This window comes from Patiria miniata, unplaced genomic scaffold (assembly GCF_015706575.1).
Source record: "Patiria miniata isolate m_02_andy unplaced genomic scaffold, ASM1570657v1 HiC_scaffold_8, whole genome shotgun sequence".
Classification (NCBI taxonomy): domain Eukaryota; kingdom Metazoa; phylum Echinodermata; class Asteroidea; order Valvatida; family Asterinidae; genus Patiria; species Patiria miniata.
The window spans coordinates 3,477,724-3,503,532 of record NW_024037075.1 but is presented as its reverse complement, the minus strand read 5'-3'; the positions used below and the strand labels follow the sequence as shown (position 1 = coordinate 3,503,532).

The following is a 25,809-nucleotide window of genomic DNA, read 5'->3' as shown; positions in this document are numbered from 1 at the left end:
AACAAAATTAATCAACACGTTTGTCATTGTAAATTGATAAAAACCTGAGGTTGTAGCTTCTGTTGTGGTCTTTACTGCAGTTGTCGCTTCCGTGGTTGTTGCCTGTGGAGTAGTGGTGTGTACAGCAGTGGTAGTCACAACCTCAGTGGTTGTAGGTGCAGCAGTGGTGGTTGGTGCTTTCGTAGTCTGTGTAGTTGTGACAACTGTTGTTGTCACTTCCTCGGTTGTCGGAGCAACTGTACATCGTTCAAAGGTAAACAGTTAGTTAGGGTGAAAAAACGATTGCTTAATGTGAAAACATTAGTAATTTCCTAAACTCAATGGATATTTGACTATCGCAACATAAAGGGGGAATGAATAGTTCCCCCATCGAACAACAAAAACGATTAAACCTTATAATTGCCAAAAGTAAACAGTTTTATTTGCCAACGATGACATAAACATTTATTACAAATTATTACAACCTGTGGTTGTGTAGATAACAGTTGTTTCTTTGGTGGTAGCCTCGGGGGTAGTAGTTACAACTGCTGTTGTGACTTCTTCAGTGGTTGTCTGTTGGGCAGTTGTTGTGGGTGCCTCAGTGGTTCTCACACGAGTAGTGGTTCTCTCAACTGTTGTCGGGGCCTCTGAAATTTGTATATTTCATGTTGATGTCGTCGGATTAGGCTGGGATATCACGAGCTTTGTTGGAAGGGTTTGTTCCGTTACTGATTTACTACGACCCGACTAATGATTGAGAAGGAACTACTTGTGAATAAAACTCAATCAGTAAAAAAATACCTGTGGTTGTAGCCTCCGTTGTGACCCTAACTGTAGTTGTCTCCTCTGTTGTCGTTGCCTTTGGAGTGGTTGTCAACACCGCAGTGGTAGTCACAACCTCAGTGGTTGTAGGCGCAGCAGTGGTAGTTGGGGCTCGTGTAGTCTTGGTAGTTGTGAAAACTGCGGTAGTTGTTTCCTCCGTAGTTGGAGCCTCTGAACGTGTTTTTAAAAATAAACAAGGATTAAAAACCATAAATCAGTTGATAAATATATCTTTTAACGATCACTTTTTGTGCGAAAATTTAGGTGTTTTTGTTCACTTTTCAAATTAATCTTTGCAACAAACCAAGTTCTATAAATTAACCATTGAGCGTTAGATACACAGTTGCTTATTGAAAATTTGACTGTAAAGAGTACAACGATTACCAGTAGTTGATTGCACCGTTGTAGTCTCTGTTGTGGTTGCCTCTGGTGTCGTAGTCACGACTGTTGTGGTGACTTCCTCTGTGGTCGTGGGTTGGCCAGTGGTTGTAGGGGCTGCCGTGGTTATCACACGAGTAGTGGTCCTCTCAAGTGTTGTGGGGGCCTCTGAACAATTCATAGTTCATTTTAAATTAATGAAAGCTTTAATCACATTTAACACTTAATTAACAGATGAGAAACTGCTTTATCTCGAATTAACTACTGCCCGGAACACTGTTTTTATAAAAGAAATAATTTGTGAAAGTTGCAATATCATTGAATATACACCTGTGGTAGTAGCCTCTGTGGTGACCTTTACTGTAGTTGTCTCCTTTGTGGTTGTTGCCTTAGGAGTGGTTGTCTGTACAGCAGTGGTAGTCATAACGGCAGTGGTTGTAGGTGCAGCAGTGGTAGTTGGGGCTCTTGTAGTCTGTGTAGTAGTGACAAACGCTGTTGTTGTTTCTTCAGTTGTTGGAGCAACTGTACATTATTAGTACAAAACATTCGCAAAAGATACATTTTCTAAAATTGTGAAGTAGATCCAATCCATCTGAAATAGCTATAGTTACCACTAAGTACCTTGACTATTATTTTGCTCATTTAGAGTGTATCAAATATTTTATAAGGAAGCATTACCAGTCGTTGTTTGGATAGTGGTTGTCTCTGTTGTGGTTGCTTGAGGAGTAGTGGACACGGTTGTTGTTGTGACTTCCTCGGTGGTTGTGGGTTTGCCAGTGGTGGTAGGCGCCGCGGTTGTTGTTGCAGGGGCAGTGGTTGGTTGTGCCTCAGTGGTCAAACGAGTGGTTTTCCTTTCAGTTGTTGTTGAGGCCTCTGACAAGTAAATGTTTAGATTTTTAGGATTGCGTGAATGGAAAATGCTTAACATACCTGAGTGTCGAATCTTTTATCGTTTGAATGAATGATTCGAATGTTCAATTTAAAGTTACAGTTTTATGAGTTTGTAACATAAATGAAAATGAAAAACAAACTTATAGACATAATACCTGTTGTTTCCTCTGTGGTGGCCCGCACTGTAGTTATCTCCTCTGTGGTTGTTGCCTGTGGTGTGGTTGTCTGCACAACAGTTGTGGTGACAACCTCAGTGGTTGTAGGTGCAGCAGTGGTGGATGGTGCTCTTGTTGTTTGTGTAGTTGTGACAACTGTGGTTGTTGCTTCCTCAGTTGTTGGAGCCTCTTTGTGTGTGTATTAACAAAGCACAAGATATAGTAAAGAGTAATCAGTTGATAAAATATGTTTTTGAAAAATAAATAATTTACGAAGGCCTTGGATCAATTTAGCAAAATATTGGTTGTTTGTAATAATAGACCATAATTACTTTGAAACCTCAACTATATTTTACCTCCTCGTTTCATAAAAATGTTACTTTGTAACTTCACTTCCGCTTTTGACCCAACATCTCTCAAATGCGTAACTGGACCCGCAAGGCGGGTTCATGTGCAAAGCGATATGAGACAGATAAGGCTATGTTGAATAGTCCTTCAACGATTTATCTAAATATGTGTATCCGCTGGCTATTCGATCCGAGGGCATTGTGCTTTTTTTCTAAACTATCGACACAACCGTATTTCTTATTTACCTGTGGTGGTCTGGACAGTTGTTGTCTCTGTGGTAGTTTCCTGAGGCGTAGTGGTCACAACTGTTGTCGTAATCTCCTCAGTGGTTGTGGGTTGGGCAGTGGTTGTACGTGCCACAGTGGTTCTTACACGAGTTGTTGTCCTTTCAACTGTTGTTGGTGCCTCTGAAAAAATATATGTTACTTTATTAGAAACTGATCAGGCTTTGAAAACCTTTTGCATTTAAAGTTTCATAAGAGATGGAAATATATAAATAACAGATTAAGAATGGTTAAAACACTTTTATTTCAACCAGTTAACTGCAGAATCTAGACTGATTTTTCAGCATGAATAAATGATGAAGGAAACCCATTAGTAAACACCTGTAGTTGTAGCTTCTGTGGTTGCTTTTGCTGTGGTTGTCTCCTTTGTGGTTGTTGCTTTTGGCGTGGTTGTCCGTACAGCAGTAGTAGTCGCAACCTCGGTGGTTGTTGGCGCACCTGTTGTGGTTGGGGCTCTTGTTGTTTGGGTGGTTGCAACTATAGTTGTTGTTGCCTCCTCAGTTGTCGTAGCAACTGTATATCAATGATGTGAAACATAACCAGTCTCGCCAAAGGACATTATCTTCATAAGAAATGTACTTGACAGGACAATTACCATTGGCGCATTTATTTCAACCATTTAATAGATTCACATAAACTGAAATAGCTATATGCACCATTCTGTGATGTGACCCTTAATCTGTTCTTTTACAACGTTTTAAAACTGACTAAAGAAAAGTTTTACCAGAGGTTGTTTGGATAGTGGTAGTCTCTGTTGTGGTTGCCTCAGGTGTAGTGGTCACGATTGCTGTGGTAACCTCCTCCGTGGTTGTTGGTTGGGCAGTTGTTGTAGGTGCCTCAGTGGTTGTCACACGAGTAGTTGTCCTCTCAACTGTTGTTGGGACCTCTGAAATGTTAACATTTCAATTTAATAACAAGGCATTCTATTGTTATACACTGGGCATAAGAAATAGATATAAAAATATTAAAGAGTTTGGAACACAAGATTTGAAACTTGAGATCACGTGCCAAAAACTTATTATAATCCCTCATATTAATGGCTCAGTTATTTGTACTTATCGATACATCGCAAGACTAACTTTGTACCAGAAATATATTGGGAGTGGAACTTGCAAACTCAATGAGTTAGTGTTAACCTGTAGTTGTAGCCTCCGTGGTGACCCTTACTGTCGTTATCTCCTCTGTGGTTGTTGCTTTTGGAGTAGTGGTTTGTACAACAGTCGTCGTAACAACCTCAGTGGTTGTAGGCACAGCAGTCGTTGTTGGAGCTCTAGTAGTCTGAGTAGTTCTGACAACTGTTGTTGTTGCTTCCGCAGTTGTTGGGGCAACTGTGCATCATTCAGTCCAAACGAAGTCATTAATTTTAATCGAAGACATTCACGAAAGATACATCTTCTAAAATTGTGTAATAGATTCACCAAGTACAAATTGCTTGAAAGTACCTTTAAGGTACTTTTTTATTCGTTTATTGTGTAGTAGAACTATTAAAAGAAAACATTACCAGTAGTTGTTTGAATAGTGGTTGCCTCTGTTGTGGTTGCTTCAGGTGTTGTTGTCTCAACTGTTGTAGTGACTTCCTCGGTGGTTGTGGGCTGGGACGTGGTTGTAGGTGCCTCAGTGGTTGTTGCCGGAGCAGTGGTAGTTGGTGCCTTAGTGGTCACGCGAGTGGTTTTTCTTTCAGTTGTTGTAGGTGCCTCTGAAAAAATATATGTTACTTTATTAGAAACTGATCAGGCTTTGAAAACCTTTTGCATTTAAAGTTTCATAAGAGATGGAAATATATAAATAACAGATTAAGAATGGTTAAAACACTTTTATTTCAACCAGTTAACTGCAGAATCTAGACTGATTTTTCAGCATGAATAAATGATGAAGGAAACCCATTAGTAAACACCTGTAGTTGTAGCTTCTGTGGTTGCTTTTGCTGTGGTTGTCTCCTTTGTGGTTGTTGCTTTTGGCGTGGTTGTCCGTACAGCAGTAGTAGTCGCAACCTCGGTGGTTGTTGGTGCACCTGTTGTGGTTGGGGCTCTTGTTGTTTGGGTGGTTGCAACTATAGTTGTTGTTGCCTCCTCAGTTGTCGTAGCAACTGTATATCAATGATGTGAAACATAACCAGTCTCGCCAAAGGACATTATTTTCATAAGAAATGTACTTGACAGGACAGTTACCATTGGTGCATTTATTTCAACCATTTAATAGATTCACATAAACTGAAATAGCTATATGTACCATTCTGTGATGTGACCCTTAATCTGTTCTTTTACAACGTTTTAAAACTGACTAAAGAAAAGTTTTACCAGAGGTTGTTTGGATAGTGGTAGTCTCTGTTGTGGTTGCCTCAGGTGTAGTGGTCACGATTGCTGTGGTAACCTCCTCCGTGGTTGTGGGTTGGGCAGTTGTTGTAGGTGCCTCAGTGGTTGTCACACGAGTAGTTGTCCTCTCAACTGTTGTTGGGGCCTCTGAAATGTTAACATTTCAATTTAATAACAAGGCATTCTTTTGTTATACACTGGGCATTAGAAATAGATATAAAAATATTAAAGAGTTTGGAACACAAGATTTGAAACTTGAGATCACGTGCCAAAAACTTATTATAATCCCTCATTTAAATGGCTCGGTTATTTGTACTTATCGATACACCGCAAGACTAACTTTGTACCAGAAAAAAATATATTGGGAGTGGAACTTGCAAACTCAATGAGTTAGTGTTAACCTGTAGTTGTAGCCTCCGTGGTGACCCTTACTGTCGTTATCTCCTCTGTGGTTGTTGCTTTTGGAGTAGTGGTTTGTACAACAGTCGTCGTAACAACCTCAGTGGTTGTAGGCACAGCAGTCGTTGTTGGAGCTCTAGTAGTCTGAGTAGTTCTGACAACTGTTGTTGTTGCTTCCGCAGTTGTTGGGGCAACTGTGCATCATTCAGTCCAAACGAAGTCATTAATTTTAATCGAAGACATTCACGAAAGATACATCTTCTAAAATTGTGTAATAGATTCACCAAGTACAAATTGCTTGAAAGTACCTTTAAGGTACTTTTTTATTCGTTTATTGTGTAGTAGAACTATTAAAAGAAAACATTACCAGTAGTTGTTTGAATAGTGGTTGCCTCTGTTGTGGTTGCTTCAGGTGTTGTTGTCTCAACTGTTGTAGTGACTTCCTCGGTGGTTGTGGGCTGGGACGTGGTTGTAGGTGCCTCAGTGGTTGTTGCCGGAGCAGTGGTAGTTGGTGCCTTAGTGGTCACGCGAGTGGTTTTTCTTTCAGTTGTTGTAGGTGCCTCTGAAAAAATATATGTTACTTTATTAGAAACTGATCAGGCTTTGAAAACCTTTTGCATTTAAAGTTTCATAAGAGATGGAAATATATAAATAACAGATTAAGAATGGTTAAAACACTTTTATTTCAACCAGTTAACTGCAGAATCTAGACTGATTTTTCAGCATGAATAAATGATGAAGGAAACCCATTAGTAAACACCTGTAGTTGTAGCTTCTGTGGTTGCTTTTGCTGTGGTTGTCTCCTTTGTGGTTGTTGCTTTTGGCGTGGTTGTCCGTACAGCAGTAGTAGTCGCAACCTCGGTGGTTGTTGGTGCACCTGTTGTGGTTGGGGCTCTTGTTGTTTGGGTGGTTGCAACTATAGTTGTTGTTGCCTCCTCAGTTGTCGTAGCAACTGTATATCAATGATGTGAAACATAACCAGTCTCGCCAAAGGACATTATTTTCATAAGAAATGTACTTGACAGGACAGTTACCATTGGTGCATTTATTTCAACCATTTAATAGATTCACATAAACTGAAATAGCTATATGTACCATTCTGTGATGTGACCCTTAATCTGTTCTTTTACAACGTTTTAAAACTGACTAAAGAAAAGTTTTACCAGAGGTTGTTTGGATAGTGGTAGTCTCTGTTGTGGTTGCCTCAGGTGTAGTGGTCACGATTGCTGTGGTAACCTCCTCCGTGGTTGTGGGTTGGGCAGTTGTTGTAGGTGCCTCAGTGGTTGTCACACGAGTAGTTGTCCTCTCAACTGTTGTTGGGGCCTCTGAAATGTTAACATTTCAATTTAATAACAAGGCATTCTTTTGTTATACACTGGGCATTAGAAATAGATATAAAAATATTAAAGAGTTTGGAACACAAGATTTGAAACTTGAGATCACGTGCCAAAAACTTATTATAATCCCTCATTTAAATGGCTCGGTTATTTGTACTTATCGATACACCGCAAGACTAACTTTGTACCAGAAAAAAAATATATTGGGAGTGGAACTTGCAAACTCAATGAGTTAGTGTTAACCTGTAGTTGTAGCCTCCGTGGTGACCCTTACTGTCGTTATCTCCTCTGTGGTTGTTGCTTTTGGAGTAGTGGTTTGTACAACAGTCGTCGTAACAACCTCAGTGGTTGTAGGCACAGCAGTCGTTGTTGGAGCTCTAGTAGTCTGAGTAGTTCTGACAACTGTTGTTGTTGCTTCCGCAGTTGTTGGGGCAACTGTGCATCATTCAGTCCAAACGAAGTCATTAATTTTAATCGAAGACATTCACGAAAGATACATCTTCTAAAATTGTGTAATAGATTCACCAAGTACAAATTGCTTGAAAGTACCTTTAAGGTACTTTTTTATTCGTTTATTGTGTAGTAGAACTATTAAAAGAAAACATTACCAGTAGTTGTTTGAATAGTGGTTGCCTCTGTTGTGGTTGCTTCAGGTGTTGTTGTCTCAACTGTTGTAGTGACTTCCTCGGTGGTTGTGGGCTGGGACGTGGTTGTAGGTGCCTCAGTGGTTGTTGCCGGAGCAGTGGTAGTTGGTGCCTTAGTGGTCACGCGAGTGGTTTTTCTTTCAGTTGTTGTAGGTGCCTCTGAAAAAATATATGTTACTTTATTAGAAACTGATCAGGCTTTGAAAACCTTTTGCATTTAAAGTTTCATAAGAGATGGAAATATATAAATAACAGATTAAGAATGGTTAAAACACTTTTATTTCAACCAGTTAACTGCAGAATCTAGACTGATTTTTCAGCATGAATAAATGATGAAGGAAACCCATTAGTAAACACCTGTAGTTGTAGCTTCTGTGGTTGCTTTTGCTGTGGTTGTCTCCTTTGTGGTTGTTGCTTTTGGCGTGGTTGTCCGTACAGCAGTAGTAGTCGCAACCTCGGTGGTTGTTGGTGCACCTGTTGTGGTTGGGGCTCTTGTTGTTTGGGTGGTTGCAACTATAGTTGTTGTTGCCTCCTCAGTTGTCGTAGCAACTGTATATCAATGATGTGAAACATAACCAGTCTCGCCAAAGGACATTATTTTCATAAGAAATGTACTTGACAGGACAGTTACCATTGGTGCATTTATTTCAACCATTTAATAGATTCACATAAACTGAAATAGCTATATGTACCATTCTGTGATGTGACCCTTAATCTGTTCTTTTACAACGTTTTAAAACTGACTAAAGAAAAGTTTTACCAGAGGTTGTTTGGATAGTGGTAGTCTCTGTTGTGGTTGCCTCAGGTGTAGTGGTCACGATTGCTGTGGTAACCTCCTCCGTGGTTGTGGGTTGGGCAGTTGTTGTAGGTGCCTCAGTGGTTGTCACACGAGTAGTTGTCCTCTCAACTGTTGTTGGGGCCTCTGAAATGTTAACATTTCAATTTAATAACAAGGCATTCTTTTGTTATACACTGGGCATTAGAAATAGATATAAAAATATTAAAGAGTTTGGAACACAAGATTTGAAACTTGAGATCACGTGCCAAAAACTTATTATAATCCCTCATTTAAATGGCTCGGTTATTTGTACTTATCGATACACCGCAAGACTAACTTTGTACCAGAAAAAAAATATATTGGGAGTGGAACTTGCAAACTCAATGAGTTAGTGTTAACCTGTAGTTGTAGCCTCCGTGGTGACCCTTACTGTCGTTATCTCCTCTGTGGTTGTTGCTTTTGGAGTAGTGGTTTGTACAACAGTCGTCGTAACAACCTCAGTGGTTGTAGGCACAGCAGTCGTTGTTGGAGCTCTAGTAGTCTGAGTAGTTCTGACAACTGTTGTTGTTGCTTCCGCAGTTGTTGGGGCAACTGTGCATCATTCAGTCCAAACGAAGTCATTAATTTTAATCGAAGACATTCACGAAAGATACATCTTCTAAAATTGTGTAATAGATTCACCAAGTACAAATTGCTTGAAAGTACCTTTAAGGTACTTTTTTATTCGTTTATTGTGTAGTAGAACTATTTAAAGAAAACATTACCAGTAGTTGTTTGAATAGTGGTTGCCTCTGTTGTGGTTGCTTCAGGTGTTGTTGTCTCAACTGTTGTAGTGACTTCCTCGGTGGTTGTGGGCTGGGACGTGGCTGTAGGTGCCTCAGTGGTTGTTGCCGGAGCAGTGGTAGTTGGTGCCTTAGTGGTCACGCGAGTGGTTTTTCTTTCAGTTGTTGTTGGGGCTTCTGAAAATGTTCGGATTTTTAGTATTGTGTCACTTACCAAAATTATGATAGCGGAAGTCTATTCATTGAATATTTAGTGGAAATTGTTCATCTTTTCAAATAATAATTTGAACGTAGATTTTGAAATTACGTTTATATGATTTTGCAAGATGATAATTGACAACATACATAAGAAAGAAATGGTAAGCTGACACACGTAATACCTGTTGTCTCCTCTGTGGTGGCCCTCACTGTAGTTGTTTCTTCTGTAGTTGTCGCCTGTGGAGTGGTGGTCTGCACAACAGTGGTAGTCACAACCTCAGTCGTTGTAGGTGCAGCAGTGGTTGTAGGTGCTCTTGTTGTTTGTGTAGTCGTGACAACTGTGGTTGTTGTCTCCTCAGTTGTGGGAGCCTCTGTAGGTGTTTCAAATACAAAAAACACGAATAAAAGAATAATAATGTGGAGATCATGTTTCACTTCGAAATCTTGTTTAATTGTTTTACAACAGCAGAAAAAAAACCATGAAACATATTGACAAGTATTCACTTCCGATTATGAACAAACTGAAACAAATTGACTGACAGGTTCAAGACAAAAAGTGTATCTTTTGAGAATGACATTTGACCACTATATATGATCTGTAGTTTATTAAACGATAGAAATAAAACAATTATATAAATTGACCTGTTGTTGTCTGGGCAGTGGTAGTCTCGGTAGTAGTTTCCTCAGGCGTAGTCGTTACAACTTTTGTGGTTACTTCTTCCGTGGTTGTGGGTTGAGCAGTGGTTGTAGGTGCCTCAGTGCTTGTTACACGAGTTGTTGTCCTCTCAACTGTTGTAGGAGCCTCTGCAAAATTACATTTTATAACCAAGGTGTCAGGCTGTAATCGTTGTGTTGTTTAATAACAAAAATGGTTAATCCTCGAACCTAATTGTAGCCTGGAAAATTGCATAGCAATGTTGCAAACTTTATCATTCATTATTCACCTGTGGTTGTAGCCTCTGCGGTGGTCCGCACTGTCGTTGTCTCCTCTGTGGTTGTTGCCTTAGGAGTGGTTGTTTGTACAGCAGTGGAAGTCACAATCTTAGTGGTTGTAGGTGCCGCAGTGGTGGTTGGTACTTTCGTCGTCTGGGTAGTTGCTACAACTGTCGTGGTCGCCTCTTCAGTTGTCGGAGCGACTGTATGTCATTCAGGTGAAAGAAACATTTAATTTCGGCATATTCTGACACAGCGGCTGATATGTAAAGCGATAAGAGAAAATTGCATATTTTTTAGAAGTATTTGTCACCATAATTACAACAGGATATTCGAGGATATAGTTGCTATATAATCCAAGGGCATTGCTTTTTGCATGATGAGTACTTTTTCTGACAATACAAACAAATCCAAATTATATGATTTACCTGTTGTTGTCTGGACAGTTGTGGTCTCAGTGGTAGTTTCTTCAGGAGTCGTGGTCACAACTGTCGTTGTGACTTCCTCCGTGGTTGTGGGTTGGGCAGTGGTTGTAGGTGCCTCGGTGGTTGTGACACGAGTTGTTGTCCTTTCAACTGTTGTTGGAGCCTCTGCAAAATTATATTTTATAACAAATGACCAGGTTGTAATCGTTGTCATCGTTTAGGGTTCCTTAAAAATGAAAATAATCTAAAATGCTTATTTTTTTTACTTTAACGAATATACTAAATCGTCGATATTATAGTTTAAAGCATGGCAAATTGTAAAGGAATCCCGCAAATTCAATCAATCGGTATTCACCTGTGGTTGTAGCCTCTGCGGTGGTCTGTACTTTGGTTGTCTCCTCTGTGGTTGTTGCCTTTGGAGTTGTTGTCTGTACAGCAGTGGTAGACACAACTTCAGTGGTTGTAGGTGCTGCAGTAGTGGTTGGTTCTCTTGTCGTCTGAGTAGTTGCTATAACTGTCGTGGTTGCCTCTTCAGTTGTTGGAGCAACTGTATATCATTTATGTGAAAGAAACATTTTATTTTCCGCATGCTAATTTAAATAAGTACAATTACTGCGGAAATAAATCTGTTATCATTTTACTTGTGTAGTAAATATATGTGAAAAAATACCAGTGGTTGTTTGAATAGTGGTTGTCTCTGTTGTGGTTGCCTCAGGTGTAGTAGTTACGATTGTTGTGGTAACTTCCTCAGTAGTTGTGGGTTGGGCTGTTGTGGGTGCCGCAGTGGTTGTTGCTGGGGCAGTAGTAGGCGCCCTTGTTGTCACTCGAGTAGTTTTCCTTTCAGTTGTTGTTGGGGCCTCTGGAAAATATAAAAGTTCCAGTATTTACTATATAAATGCGTATCAGGAATTAGATTCTGATTTAATTTAAACTATGAAATCATGTTTTTTTGTTTTGAACAACCGCTAGAGGGAAAATTTAAAAATACACATTATGTAGAACCACAGCTAATTAGGATACATGAAACTTAATGAAATTTCAAACTTAAAAATAAAATACCTGTTGTTGCCCCTGTGGTGACCCTCGCCGTTGTTGTCTCCTCTGTAGTTGTTGCCTTTGGAGTTGTTGTCTGTACAACAGTCGTAGTCACAACCTCAGTGGTTGTAGGTGCAACAGTGGTTGTTGGAGCTCTTGTAGTCTGGGTAGTTGTGACGACCGTGGTTGTTGCTTCCTCAGTTGTTGGAGCCTCTGTACGTGATTTACGGGAATTCGATTGAAAAATTATGTTTTTGACAGAAGAGTAGTAATTATACGAATCATTCAATATAACAAACAAATTGATTGTCTGTAATTAAAGCGGAAATGCATCACCCTGAATCTGAAAGAAAAGAAATAACCAAACTTATTTCAGTTCAAATGTTACACAAAATATGGACTGTTTTAATCATTTCTGTTTCTGAACAAACAAGTTGACCGACAATTCCAAATATATTTCGGCAGAGCGGCATATATGTACAGCGAGCAGAGAACGATTGTGTTATTTGAGTAGGATTTGTCACCATATTTACAACAGAATTTTTTTTAGGATTTACTTGATATATGATCCTAGGGCATTCTTTTTTGCATGATGAGTACTTTTTCTGACAATAAAACAAAATAATATAATCTACCTGTTGTTGTCTGGACAGTTGTGGTCTCAGTAGTAGTTTCTTCAGGAGTTGTGGTCACAACTGTTGTGGTGACTTCCTCCGTGGTTGTGGGTTGGGCAGTTGTTGTAGGTGCCTCGGTGGTTATGACATGAGTTGTACGCCTCTCAACTGTTGTAGGGGCCTCTGCACAATTATATTGTTTTGTCAAGGGATTTAGGCTACAAACAAAAATTGCGTCAAAACTTTTGCAGCAAAAGTTACAAACAAGGAACGTTAAATATGCAAATAAAAAAATAGCTGAAGGGTTTGTGCATTACTCAATTGACTACGACTGATTTTATAGCAGGTATAAACTGTGAATGAAACATGCAAACCTAATCAATCGGTATTAACCTGTGGTTGTAGCCTCTGAGGTGGTCCGTACTGTCGTTGTCTCCTCTGTGGTTGTTGCCTTTGGAGTGGTTGTCTGCACAGCAGTGGTTGTCAGAACCTCAGTGGTTGTAGGGGCAGCAGTGGTAGTTGGGGCTCTTGTAGTCTGAATGGTTGTGACAACTGTTGTTGTTGCTTCCTTAGTTGTTGGAGCCTCTGTATGTGATTTAGCAGTTAAGCAAGAAGGAGAACGGAAGGAATTTAATAGGAGATTTATAATTTTACGAGGGCATTTATTTAATTTTAAACAATATTGATTTACTGTTGACTGCAAAAACCCATCACCCTGGATTTTAAATAAAATCAGTTTTGAGATTTGAGATAACTCAAAACGTCAAATGTTTTGTAGATAAAAGTTTACTCGAAAACTGACTTTTATATTCATTTCCACTTCTGAACCAACAACTTGACTGACAATTTTTAAACCATTCTTCAGATTAGAGTAGGCATATGTTATGAGATATATACTTATACTAAATATTACTTGCAGAATGTTAGGTCAGAATGGTGAAGATCACATCTATAATGGCATTACTTTAACATAATATATAAAAAAGAATTACTATATAACAACAGTATTTCAAATCAACCTGTGGTTGTCTGAATAGTTGTTGTCTTTGTTGTGGTTGCTTGAGGTGTAGTCGTGACAAGGACCGTTGTAACTTCCTCGGTGGTTGTTGGTTGGGCAGTGGTTGTAGGTGCTTCAGTAGTTATCACTCGGGTGGTTGTTCTCTCAACTGTTGTCGGGGCTTCTGAACAATAATTATTATTTAATCAAGGGATTAGACAGTGATAAGGCTATGCATGTAAAGTTCCTTAAGAGGTAGTAACACCAGGCCTTAAGCCGACAAAGCGTTCATACCTGAAATTCATTTTAATTCCTGTCCAGATATTAGTACTTTATATCGCCAATATATTGCTCAAAACTGAATGGACACCATGGGAAACGGTGAAGGAATCCAGCAAACTCAATCAATCAGAAATCACCTGTGGTTGTAGCCTCTGCGGTGGTCCGCACTGTCGTTGTCTCCTCCGTGGTTGTTGCCTGAGGTGTGGTTGTCTGCACAGCAGTGGTTGTCACAACCTCAGTGGTTGTTGGTTCAGCAGTGGTTGTTGGGGCTCTTGTAGTCTGAACAGTTGTGACAACTGTGGTTGTTGCTTCCTCAGTTGTTGGAGCCTCTGTGTGAGATATACAAGCGAAAAGAAGGAAGGGGTAGACATTTGATGGAAATTGATAGAATACGAAGGCATTTATTGAATTTTAAAACAATATCGATTTACTGTTGATTGCTGGAACCCATCACCCTGGATTTTAAATACATTAAAATATATCAGATTTGATGGTTTGAAATTACGTCAAAACCTCATATATGTATATACGTTTACACGAAAACTGACTATTATATTCACTTCCTCTTCCTAACCAACAACTTGACTGACAAATTTCCAAACCATTCTTCAGATTAGAGCAGACGTATGTTATGAGATACGAGAAGGATTATACTGAACATTACTTGCAGAATGTTCTGTCACAATGGTGAAGATCAAATCTAATGGTGATACTGAACATTACTTTTTACATTACATGCAAACCATATATACTATAGAAACAACAGTATTTCAAGTCAACCTGTGGTTGTCTGAATAGTTGTTGTCTCCGTTGTGGTTGCTTGAGGTGTAGTCGTGACAAGGACCGTTGTAACTTCCTCGGTGGTTGTTGGTTGGCCAGTGGTTGTAGGTGCTTCAGAAGTTGTCACACGGGTGGTTGTTCTCTCAACTGTTGTCGGGGCTTCTGAAAAATTATTATTATTTAATCAAGGTATTAGGCAGTGATCAGTTTATGCATTTCAAGTTCCTCAAGAGTTATCTACACCAGATCTGAAGCTGAGAGAACGTTGTTCAAAACCTGAAATTCATTTAAATCCTGAGCAGATATTTGAACTTTTTATAACTAATACAACACTCAAAACTAATTGGACAGCATGGGAAACGTTGAAGAAATCCAGCAAAATCAATCAATCAGTAATCACCTGTGGTTGTAGCCTCTGCGGTGGTCCGCACTGTAGTTGTCTCCTCTGTGGTTGTTGCCTGTGGTGTGGTTGTCTGCACAGCAGTGGTAGTCACAACCTCAGTGGTTGTGGGTGCAGCAGTGGTAGTTGGGGCTCTTGTAGTCTGGGTGGTTGTTACAACGGTTGTTGTTGCCTCCTCAGTTGTTGGAGCCTCTGTACACAATATGAGTACACAAATGATGGTTGGATTTCAGATGATGCCCTAAATTCTATATTCCCATGCACAAATCAAACAGAAGCTAACAGTTAAAAAGGTCCTTCAATATGAGTTGTACTCTGTTAACTCACAATAATAATGTAATTGCTAAAAATTAAATATCACCAAGAATATAAACTGAGATATTGAAACATATCCCATAAGTGGCTATGTTTATAAATTTAGTTGTTTGAACGTCAGATCATCTCCATATTAAATAGGTCTTTGGAAGAAATTGTACGCTTATCATGTGATTTAATCAAAAACATCTTATCGACCTAGAAGTTCAACAAATCAGTTGATCATGGGGTTATAAATTACGCTTTTGCCCCAGGTAATTGTACAGTTGTAAAAAAATATCTACGGTTACCGGTAGTTGATTGCACAGTGGTTGTCTCTGTTGTAGTTGCTTCAGGTGTGGTGGTCACAACCGTTGTAGTGACTTCCTCAGTGGTAGTGGGTTGGGCAGTGGTTGTAGGTGCCTCAGTGGTTGTAACGCGAGTGGTTGTCCTCTCAACTGTCGTTGAGGCTTCTAAAAAATGATTGATTCTTGTGTTTGTGATGTTTATTAGCAAAGATGTCGATTGAAACAGACATATTTTTCAATACCCTGGATAACCTTCAGGATTGCAGTAGGGGAAAATTAGCATTTATTTCACTTTCTAGTTATGCTGTAGATGTGAATACGTCTCAAAGACTAAAATTTTCCCTCACGTGACAGTCGTTGTGACACGACGTCTCATAATTTTTTCAGAACCGTTTGTCAAGGTTCATTTCTGTTCTTTAATAATGGTCTTTTTCCTCATAAACATGGTGATTAATGTAGGTTGTTTAAATTGACATACAAAGCAAAGTGAAAATAATGAAAAAAAACACACACAAAAAAGTGTGAGACTGTTACTTTTTAGCGTATAAATACCTGTGGTTGGAGCTTCTGTGGTGGTCCTTACTGTAGTTGTCTCCTCTGTTGTTGTTGCCTGTGGAGTGGTTGTATGCACAGCAGTGGTAGTCACAACCTCAGTGGTTGTAGGTGCAGCAGTGGTGGTTGGGGCTCTTGTTGTCTGGGTAGTTGTGATGACAGTTGTAGTTGTCTCCTCAGTTGTTGGAGCAACTGTACAATCAGGTACAACAAAAATCGTCAGGCAGCGAAAATAATAGATGCAGTTCAAAAAAAGCAATTATTTCAATGCCTGAAGTTGAACACTACAAATAGTAAGACGCCCGACGCGAAACGTTTGAAAAAAGTTAAGAAATTGCATGTCTGTCAAAATTGCAACATCACTATTGTTTTAATGTAGCACTGTCAGCTAGTGGCTTCCATTTCATGTCTTTTTTGTAAGCATTAACACATTGTCATCAGGATTTTCATACTCTTTTAAAGCAATATCAATGATTACCAGTAGTTGATTGCACCGTGGTTGTCTCTACTGTGGTTGCCTCAGGTGTTGTTGTCACAGCTGTTGTGGTGACTTCCTCGGTTGTTGTGCGTTGGGCAGTGGTTGTAGGTGCCTCAGTGGTTGTCCTCCTGGTTGTTGTTTTCTCTATGGTTGTCGGGGCCTCTGCAAAATAATTATACAGCTTCAATTTAAATCTGATTGATTTGTTACACAATTAATAAAAAAGAGTGCAGAATGATGTCCAAGGTTCGAGCATTTCTAAAGGAATTTTGATGCATTCTTGAAAGGTTTACTGGGGCGATATTTGTACTGCAACGAAAGCCAAAAAGTCGGTTTTGGCAGTTTTCATTTGGAGGTATTCAACCCCACTTCTATCTCAAAGATAGAAAAGATATTTAAAAGATCTACAATTTGTACCAGTTGTAGTTGGAGCTCTTGTTGTGGTTGAAGTAGTTGTCTGTTCAGCTGTGGTTGCCTCTGGTGTCGTTGTGATAACGGCCGTAGTTGTAACTTCCTCAGTGGTTGGTGCCTCAGTGGTTGTCAAAGGAACCGTTGTGACTGCCCGTGTTGTAGCAATCGTGGTTTCTTCTTTGGTGGTTTCTATTCTAGTAGTGGCAGCTGTTAAATGATATCACTGGCTGTTTTATTATGTTGAGAGAAATGTCTAACATCATGAAATTCAATGAAACATTTACCTCATGAAATTTAATGAAACATTTACCTTAATGAAGTATAAGAAATGTATCTTGTAAATTGACAACTTTAAGTTTCTTTTGCACTAGTTGACATACCCGTTGTTGTTTGCACCGTTGTTGTCACTTTGGGAGTTGTCGTGACAATTGTAGTGGTCTCCTCTACTGTGGTTGTTGGCTGTTCGGTGGTGGTAGGTGCCTCGGTCGTTGTCAAACGAGTAGTTTTTGCTTCAGTAGTCGTACCAGGAACTGATGGGTAATATATTTCAAAATAGGATATCTAACAAACTTTGAAATCCACCTGAAACACCCATGAGTAACATTCCCAATTTCAAACACGTACAATAAATATTTCAGTTCAAAGATGGATGAAAAGGTAAACGAAAATGCTAGATTGGCAGGCTTATCCCGAATCAACTCTTTCAATATTACCAATCCGAGGTTTTTGAGACGTAGGTGGCAGCAAACACACTGATCCTGTTCAATTTAAGCTAAAGCGTGTATGCTCAATATGACGCAAACAATGGGAAAAGGACCGGTCTGTTTGCTGCCACCAACGTCTCAAAAGTCTCCCATTGACCGATCTATTAATCCACGACCTGTGATGTTTTGACCAATCACAGGCATAATTAATGTCCGACTGCGTACACTTGCACTAGAGTGGCACTGGGCATGGCCTAATGAATCAGTCTGTTTTCTATGACATACCTGTAGTAGTTGCTTCAGTAGTTGTCACAGCGCGAGTAGTCGACTCAGTGGTAGTCACTTCTGGTGTTGTGGTTATCACAGCGGTAGTTGTGGCCTCCGTCGTGGTTGTCGGCGCCGCTGTAGTTGATTCAGTTGTCGTGACCTGCGTTGTAACAATTGTGGTAGTGGCCTCTTCTGTTGTGAGAATTATGGACAAATGTGTATTGTATATTAAAGGGAGTTTAAGATATACGAGATTGTACTTAGAAGATGCTACGGAAAAGTGCAAGATGCTTGGAAGATGCTACGAAAGCTACCTGTAGTTGTCTGTACAGTGGTTGCCTGTGTCGTAGTTGCCTCAGGAGTAGTTGTCCTGATTGTTGTTGTGACCTCTTCCGTGGTTGTTGGCACCGCGGTAGTTGTCACTTCTCTTGTTGTGGGGGCAACTGTAGTTATCACTTCAGTGGTTACTTCTGTAAATTGAAAACAACAACAAAAGTAAGGCAAACTACTTCATGATTGAAAATAGACTGACAATCCATTACTGCATTTCATTTACGGCTTACAATATTTACCTGTGGTTTTCGGCGCAGTGGTAGTCCGTGCTGCAGTCGTAGGTGCCTCAGTAGTTGTGGCTTCCGTGGTAACGCAAAGTTCTGGCGGTTTGGGTCTAACGCAAAATGTTCCTGTCTGGCTCTTCTGTGTGCCCTCGGGACAGCTTAAACAACTAGTGCAGTAGTCAGGCACGTTATTTGGACAATTCAAATCCTCAACGAAACCGTAACAGTCAAGTTGACAGACGCACGACTCATCACAAATTCCTGAAAAATGACAATTAAAGGATAACATGCCGCGTTTCCAATACTAAGCTTAGAAGGACCAAACAACTCAAATTTGTTTCATCAGAAAGCCTGAAAAACACAAATATCCTATGTGAGCCACAATTACTGCTAGAATGGAACTTTGAATTTGAAATGCTTGAATGCAAATGGTCAAACTTGTTTAAGTTTTTGATGATTTTGGCTTAGTAAGCGTTAATTACAGTGTACATTTTTTCGATGTTAATTACCTCTAGTTGTCTGCACCGTGGTTGTCTGTGTTGTGGTAACCAAAGGGGTAGTGGTCGCAATTGTTGTTGGTGCAGTGGTAGTTGGTGCCAGAGTTGTAGGTGCTAGAGTTGTTGGTGCTAGCGTTGTAGGTGCTAGCGTTGTAGGTGCTAGCGTTGTAGGTGCTAGCGTTGTGGGTGCTAGCGTTGTAGGTGCTAACGTTGTAGGTGCTAGTGTTGTAGGTGCTAGCGTTGTAGGTGCTAGCGTTGTAGGGGCTGGGGTGGTTGGGGCTTTTGTTGTAACGCAAAGTTCCGGCGGTTTGGGTCTAACGCAAAATGTCCCTGTCTGGCTCTCCTGTGTGCCCTCGGGACAGCTGATACAGCGAGTGCAGTAGTCCGGCACGTTATTTGGACAATTCAAATCCTCGACCAAACCATCGCAGTCAAGTTGACAGACACACGACTCATCACAAATTGCTGAAAATGGAAAACGTCACTAAGAAATTGTCCGTTGAAAGTAATAAAGTGAGTTCAGCCATTCAATTATACTAGCAATGACAGATGTATCTCTCTCTCTGTTTTGCATCGATTCAGACGTTTTCTCCAATCACTCAGGTAATAACACAAAGCACTCTGCACCTAAGTCTAAAACGGTGGTGTGGTACAACATGATGTGCTACAACACGATACGCAGATCACGAGGGGTAACTGATACCATCTAACCGACAGGATAAAATGCGTCATAAATTGATAAAAGGTTGACAACTGATAGTTGAGTTCAATAACCAGTGACAAATAAGTAAGTTCATCATTCCCCAGCTCACTACCTACAATCCTCTCATCAAAGCAAAACGATAAAGGTTTTTCTGTTCACAGCTCCTTAACACTGTGTGCTTCACGCCTGGTCATTTCTGCACATGCCCGACCTATATCCAGAGGAAGCGCAGGCAGCTTCGTCAATTGGTTTGCATGTAATATAGAGGGTTTAGGTTTTGCTCTCGTCAAATTACTTCACAAAACAGAGACCCCAAAGGATCCTGAAAACCACAGTAAGTAGTCAGTACTGGTATGGTCTTGGAATTCCTACGATATTGGGTAAAGGCCGCCAGTAGTTTTGAAGCCAATTAGAAAAAATAAAGACTGAATATGTGCCTTGTGATTATCGCGATATGCATGAAACAGGTTTAGTATGGAATTCAATCGCATTAAACGTCAAAGCTCAACTAATACGTTTATCAAGAGGTAAATCTATTTGGCCGCAATAAATTAGTTAAATAATCTATTACAATCGAATGCAAAAATGTTACCTCTAGTTGTTTGCACCGTAGTTGTCTGTGTTGTGGTAACCAACGGTGTAGTGGTCACGATTGTTGTAGGTGCAGTGGTAGTTGGTGCTAGAGTTGTAGGTGCTAGCGTTGTAGGTGCTAGCGTTGTAGGTGCTAGCGTTGTTGGTGCTGGAGTGGTTGGAGCTTTTGTAGTAGCGCAAAGCTCTGGCGGTTTGGGTCTTACGCAAAATGTTCCCGTCTGGCTCTTCTGTGTGCCCTCGGGACAGCTGATACAGCGAGTGCAGTAGTCAGGCACGTTGTTCGGACAATTTGCATTCTCAACCAATCCGTAGCAGTCAAGTTGACAGACACACGACTCATCACAAATTACTGAAAAATGGAAAAGGTTAAATAAGAAACAGCTTAATCACAAGTATATTGAGTTCAAATTATTTAATCAAACCAGCAAGGTAAGATGTGTAACTTTCTGGTTTACAACGGGTGCATTCTATATTCCATATTGTCGTTTTCTGAAAAAAAACATCAACAAACAAACAATCACTCCGGTGACCACACTTAAAAGTCGGCACTTTTTATTAAAACACAAATTCAAGTGTAACTTTGGTTTGGTTCAACAGGATGCGCTACAACAAGCTACACCATTATACAGTTCACAATGGGTGGTGCTGATAACTGCTAACTTGTTTAAACATTTCGATAAAGGTTAATGCTTTGCCGGCACTTCACTTAGTTCAATATCCAGCTACAAGTATAAGTTCATCTATTTCCTTACAAGTCGTAAGTGGGGCTCATTTTTGGAGTCACCCGTAGAATGCCGTGAGACACCGTAATTACTTTTTTTCAAACTGGTTTTCATCTCTCAAAATCCTGTCATCAACATGTTTTTTCCCCATTCATAGCTCTCTGCCCATGCTTGCAACATGTCTAATCATATCTGTGATGCCTGATCAATCTCCAGAAGAGGCGGGGCAGCTTCATATTTTTATATTTTTTTTACAAATTTAATGGGTTCAGTTATTCCTCTTGTCTTATAACTAGGCAGAAAAGAGACCCCGAGAAACCGGAACGCCCTGTATTAAAGTTATCAGTAATGGTACAGGCTGGTGGCTCCTAGAATTTTGTATCAAGACCGCCTGTAGTTTTGGAGGACCAATTAAAACAACAAGACTCGATCTGTGCCTTGTGATTATCAAATAGTGCACCTATCCTTTTGTTAATATTTGGCTATACTGTTTTGCAGTGTTGTAGTACTCGTACTCGTACTCGAGTACTATTCGAGTACCTGTTTTGGAGTACTCGTACTCGTACTCGTACTGGTACTCGTTCTGGTATACGTGGAGGTATTTAATTTTTCAGTTTTAGTCATTTCTTTCTCCTCTTGCTTATACATGAGAGGTGCGTTTCCACATCTGATTCAATGTGTTGTGTAATCTCACTGCATCATCATACAGAAGATCACACATGACCAATTGATAAAATTAACGCATTTTAAACCGTTCAACTAATAATTTTATCAAAAGGTAAGTTGATGTTGTCCGCAATAAATAAGTTAAATACTCTATAACAATCGAATGCAAAAATGTTACCTCTAGTTGTTTGCACCGTAGTTGTCTGTATTGTGGTAACCAAAGGTGTAGTGGTCAAGATAGTTGTAGGTGCAGTGGTAGTTGGAACCAGAGTTGTAGGTGCTAGCGTCGTCGGTGCCACAGTTGTAGGTATGGGGGTGGTTGGAACTTTTGTAGTAGCGCAAAGCTCTGGCGGTTTGGGTCTTACGCAAAATGTTCCCGTCTGGCTCTTCTGTGTGCCCTCGGGACAGCTGATACAGCGAGTGCAGTAGTCAGGCACGGTGTTCGGACAATTTGCATCCTCAACCAATCCGTAGCAGTCAAGTTGACAGACACACGACTCATCACAAATTACTGAAAATGGAAAAGGACGACTAAAAGTCACCTGATCAAAAGGTATACATGCATTAAGGTACATACTCTTGTACTGAATGGCATTTGGATTTATGTTTTGTTCCCAATAATTCTTTTATATGTGCCAGGAACAATTCACAACACATGTTGGTTGTAATGCACTAAATAGAATGACCAATCATCCATAAATCTAATTAAGTGTTTTTATTAATACTTCATCTTTTTTATATTATCATATTTTTAGTATGAAGATGCAAAAATTGAACCATATTTAGCCTCCCTTGCCAGTACATGGCTAGGAGATTTTTTCTAGTTCTGTTCTGAAGCTGGGGTTTGATGTTTCAATCATACATGTACGATGAACTTTAGCAGAGCAGTTTCAGGAATGATACTTTTCTTACTTGACGTTGTTTGCCGCGTGGTTAGTCTCGCCGTTGTTACGGCGGGCGTCGTTGTTAAGGCGGCCGTGGTGGTGGGTGGTGCAGAAGGTGTTTGGGGAGGTGTCGTACATGTTGAGGGTTTTCTTACACAGTAATATTCGCCTTTGAGAGAATAACCGTCCGGGCAATCCCTGAAGCACATCAATGTGTTAGCTTCCTTACAGCACGGATTAGTGCAGTTCTCGCTGGGATCGTCCGGACAGCTAGGGTCCACATTATAACCCCGACAATCCCCAGTGCACAGGCATCTTGCTTTGGGTGGACAGTCTCCTCCACCACCTAAATGATGGGGACAACGGTAAAGTAAAGATGTTTCACAAATAATAAGAAGACATAAGACGGAAGAGCAGTGAAGTTATAAGACAGCAAACTCACCTTCTATTAAGCAACCATACGCCTGGAATGTTTGGAACTCCTGAGTGTAAAAGCTGAAATGAATGAAGTACACGTCTTTCACCGAAGGCACAACATCCAGCCTCTCCCCGGAATTCACTTCCACTGCCATGCCACCATACAAGGGGTAATCGATAATGTTGGGGTTCCGAGACTTGGAAAATCCGATCTCTACGATAACCTTGTGGCCGTTGTCTGTGGTGATCTCCAGTTGGGTTATCTCGGTTGCTTTGGAGAAAGCAATGATGAATTCGGGACCATTGGGTATTGTGGACTCCCACGGCTCTTTAGGAAGGATGTCCGTTGCAGGGTTGTCGGTGTCGTATCTTCTGACAGTCAAATTGCCAAGGGTGTCTAGATCATAATCGCAGATCCCTTCTGGTGTTCGAAAAAGGGGAACAAGTTTAAGTGACAATAAATAGGCATTGTAGCATTGTCACAACGCGAGTTAAAATATTCCTTTTACGGCCCGAGTTATATTTTAAAAATAGGCGAAATGCGTACAATCGTAAAGTGTTATGTACGTTTGGAGGCTGTTGATAGGTGCATTCTGTAAATCTTTTCCCTCTGGGCTGCACCCAAATGTGATCAGACACTGGAGCATAACTCAGTTCTTATTGTGAGAATATTCTTTAAAAATTCTACGGGAAAAGTCTAGTGAGACGCTTACTTGGTGTTGTGGGACCGGTTGGTGTCGTAGCTGCAGCAGTCGTTGGAGATGCAGCAGTCGTTGGAGCTGCAGTAGTCGTTGCGGCTTCAGTAGTTGTTGGAGCAGCTAGATGGTTTCAAATGAAAAAAATCTTTAGTCACAATTATTAAGTTAACGGTAAAATTGTTCGAATGAAGAACTCAAAATTAGATCGAATATCTGAAATCCCTTTTATTATTTTCTTATATTCTATCCACGGATGTTGTTTATGAAATGAGCTGTTTCTGAGATGTACTTTAATGAATCTCGAAACAAAAGTGTTTGTGTGACATATTGTTCATCTTGGTTTCTTGTTGCAACACGAGTACAACTAGAGGTGTTTGCTGTTTAAATTGACAGCCTGTCTCATTATGCAGCCCAATTATAATGAGGCTGCCCATTTTACCTGTTGTTTTTTCAGTTGTTGGTGCTTGCGTGGTTGCAATTGTCGTCTCTTCTTCTGTGGTCACTTCTGCTTATTTGAAGAAAAAAAATGAGGACCCCTCAAAAACGTTTCAAGCTTCATCTTATAATACCAAAGATAAAGACTTTGGCTACATTCCGTTGGCGGAAAACGTGCAATCACTTTGCAGGTCGTATTTCACCTGAAAATTATCTCGGGAGGCACTGCCGTGGCCTGTGATCATTAAGTAACACTGTTTGTGGTAGGGGTGTGCGTCGGCACCGGGTACCCGAGTACCCATCGGCAGATGTCAAGAACCGATTCCAGATTATTGGATTTGGTACCCGTAACCAACTTTACAAAGTACTCAGTTACTTCTCAGGCAATGAAAATGAAAGGTTTTCAAAATGAAAACCAGGCTATATGGAAAAACAAAGCAGATTGTATTGAAGCCAAGTGATCGGACGTGGTGGGTTGTATACACCAATTCGATTTTGAAATAATGCTGACAGTTTTAGTAGCCCTTAATACTGGAACGCTTCCATACCGTAGCACCCATCACAGGTGTGTATAAAAACATGCCAACAAAATACAACGGAATGCCAGACGTAGAATGAGTAGCGAGCATAGATAATATTGGTATGGTTTGAAAGATACGCCTTCAACTGAGACATCAAAACTCCAAATCTGATAATTTGTTACAGAGTTATAAGCAATTTTCCAAGAGAGTTCAAATTGACCATGGGACCAAGTTTTTAATTTTAGGCATAGAGGCAATGGTAGCCTAATTGCCTCTGTGTGGATATTATCTGCCTTGCCAACAAAAATGTGTTTTGCGAGTAAACACAATTCTAAACTCTTTCTTGCTATCAGTTTGTTAACATGTTTACATGCTAAACATTTTTTAGCACGAGGTGATAGCCAGAAAGTGTTTCTAATAGTGTTTACTCTCAAAACACATGTGGCAGTAATGTTTTGTTATCACAAAAAGTGAGCAACTGGGATTGGTCTACAGGAAGTATAGCGTAAAACTTAGAATCCAAAAAGGCACACCAAAGGAATCGTCCCCACATCAGAACTATGCTTACCGGGTGTGGTGCTTTGGGTAGTTGTCATTTTAAGCGTGGTCATACACTCCTCCCTATCTGGGGGCCGCACACAATATGCGCCCCATGGTTTGGTACCATCAGGGCAGCCAATGCAGCCAATGCAATGTTCTGGGACCACGTAGGGACACTGGTCGTCGTCGATTTGACCTTCGCAGTCCAGATCGCACACACACTTTGTCGCGCAAAAATTGGCTGAGGAAACGAACGTCAGGATAAAGTTACAGCAAATGATTTTAACGCAAATCTACAACACCTGACAATGGACTTCCGAGATATAACGAGATAAGAATTAAGCTAGCTCTGTTTCACATGAAAAAAGAAAAGAATCTAGTCTTAAACCGGTATGCACCACTGTAGAATATCTGCTAGACGGACTTTGACACTTTTTTGGAATAAAATATCAATAAAATACCGAATAAATCACTTGCGTCTGTTTGTAACATATTTGATATGTTCCAAATTGACCGATTGGATGTCATTTTATGATTTATTTTTAGTTTTGCCCAGAAGTAAACTTTCCCTTTTTACATGATTGTTGAAATAGCGCTGCAAAAAGTCAGATTATTTTGAATAAGGGATAGCATGAGAAAAGCTTTCTCAATTTCAAACATGGAGAATAAAAACTGCCCGTCGACGGAGAACGGAGGGCCGATTGTGGTATGGTGAATGACATAAGTTTGCATTCCATAATATAACATTGCATGGGGAAGGATGGGTGGAATATATCCGCCACTTTTCTCAC

General features: G+C 40.2%; 2 protein-coding genes across 2 annotated transcripts in view; both read right to left on the bottom strand.

The window, feature by feature from the left end:
* Window positions 1-3,281, bottom strand: part of LOC119719438 (mucin-2-like) — a 40,757-nt gene extending 37,476 nt beyond the window's left edge. The window contains exons 1-9 of the mRNA XM_038188894.1: window positions 3,179-3,281; window positions 2,819-2,980; window positions 2,226-2,414; window positions 1,858-2,052; window positions 1,510-1,701; window positions 1,186-1,347; window positions 781-972; window positions 465-626; window positions 45-236 (exon numbers count right to left, since the gene is read on the bottom strand). Of these exons, the coding sequence (XP_038044822.1) occupies window positions 45-236; window positions 465-626; window positions 781-972; window positions 1,186-1,347; window positions 1,510-1,603 (802 nt within the window). The 5' untranslated portion in view covers window positions 1,604-1,701; window positions 1,858-2,052; window positions 2,226-2,414; window positions 2,819-2,980; window positions 3,179-3,281. The remainder of the gene's footprint in view (window positions 1-44; window positions 237-464; window positions 627-780; window positions 973-1,185; window positions 1,348-1,509; window positions 1,702-1,857; window positions 2,053-2,225; window positions 2,415-2,818; window positions 2,981-3,178) is intronic.
* A 707-nt stretch (window positions 3,282-3,988) lies between these two features.
* The window catches only part of LOC119719665 (mucin-2-like), a 38,458-nt gene continuing 16,637 nt past the window's right edge, over window positions 3,989-25,809 (bottom strand). The window contains exons 25-67 of the mRNA XM_038189163.1: window positions 25,047-25,259; window positions 23,962-24,027; window positions 23,538-23,642; window positions 22,850-23,245; window positions 22,436-22,753; window positions 21,702-22,034; window positions 20,137-20,484; window positions 18,854-19,306; window positions 18,360-18,605; window positions 18,102-18,257; window positions 17,806-17,979; window positions 17,197-17,346; window positions 16,823-17,023; window positions 16,406-16,567; window positions 15,928-16,119; window positions 15,379-15,540; window positions 14,774-14,965; window positions 14,374-14,535; window positions 13,731-13,922; window positions 13,334-13,495; window positions 12,708-12,899; window positions 12,336-12,497; window positions 11,725-11,913; window positions 11,336-11,524; window positions 11,021-11,212; window positions 10,669-10,830; window positions 10,252-10,443; window positions 9,950-10,111; window positions 9,490-9,678; window positions 9,092-9,286; window positions 8,727-8,918; window positions 8,310-8,471; window positions 7,907-8,098; window positions 7,514-7,708; window positions 7,149-7,340; window positions 6,732-6,893; window positions 6,329-6,520; window positions 5,936-6,130; window positions 5,571-5,762; window positions 5,155-5,316; window positions 4,752-4,943; window positions 4,359-4,553; window positions 3,989-4,185 (exon numbers count right to left, since the gene is read on the bottom strand). Coding sequence (XP_038045091.1) covers window positions 3,989-4,185; window positions 4,359-4,553; window positions 4,752-4,943; window positions 5,155-5,316; window positions 5,571-5,762; window positions 5,936-6,130; window positions 6,329-6,520; window positions 6,732-6,893; window positions 7,149-7,340; window positions 7,514-7,708; window positions 7,907-8,098; window positions 8,310-8,471; window positions 8,727-8,918; window positions 9,092-9,286; window positions 9,490-9,678; window positions 9,950-10,111; window positions 10,252-10,443; window positions 10,669-10,830; window positions 11,021-11,212; window positions 11,336-11,524; window positions 11,725-11,913; window positions 12,336-12,497; window positions 12,708-12,899; window positions 13,334-13,495; window positions 13,731-13,922; window positions 14,374-14,535; window positions 14,774-14,965; window positions 15,379-15,540; window positions 15,928-16,119; window positions 16,406-16,567; window positions 16,823-17,023; window positions 17,197-17,346; window positions 17,806-17,979; window positions 18,102-18,257; window positions 18,360-18,605; window positions 18,854-19,306; window positions 20,137-20,484; window positions 21,702-22,034; window positions 22,436-22,753; window positions 22,850-23,245; window positions 23,538-23,642; window positions 23,962-24,027; window positions 25,047-25,259 — 8,627 coding nt within the window. The remainder of the gene's footprint in view (window positions 4,186-4,358; window positions 4,554-4,751; window positions 4,944-5,154; window positions 5,317-5,570; window positions 5,763-5,935; window positions 6,131-6,328; window positions 6,521-6,731; window positions 6,894-7,148; window positions 7,341-7,513; window positions 7,709-7,906; window positions 8,099-8,309; window positions 8,472-8,726; window positions 8,919-9,091; window positions 9,287-9,489; window positions 9,679-9,949; window positions 10,112-10,251; window positions 10,444-10,668; window positions 10,831-11,020; window positions 11,213-11,335; window positions 11,525-11,724; window positions 11,914-12,335; window positions 12,498-12,707; window positions 12,900-13,333; window positions 13,496-13,730; window positions 13,923-14,373; window positions 14,536-14,773; window positions 14,966-15,378; window positions 15,541-15,927; window positions 16,120-16,405; window positions 16,568-16,822; window positions 17,024-17,196; window positions 17,347-17,805; window positions 17,980-18,101; window positions 18,258-18,359; window positions 18,606-18,853; window positions 19,307-20,136; window positions 20,485-21,701; window positions 22,035-22,435; window positions 22,754-22,849; window positions 23,246-23,537; window positions 23,643-23,961; window positions 24,028-25,046; window positions 25,260-25,809) is intronic.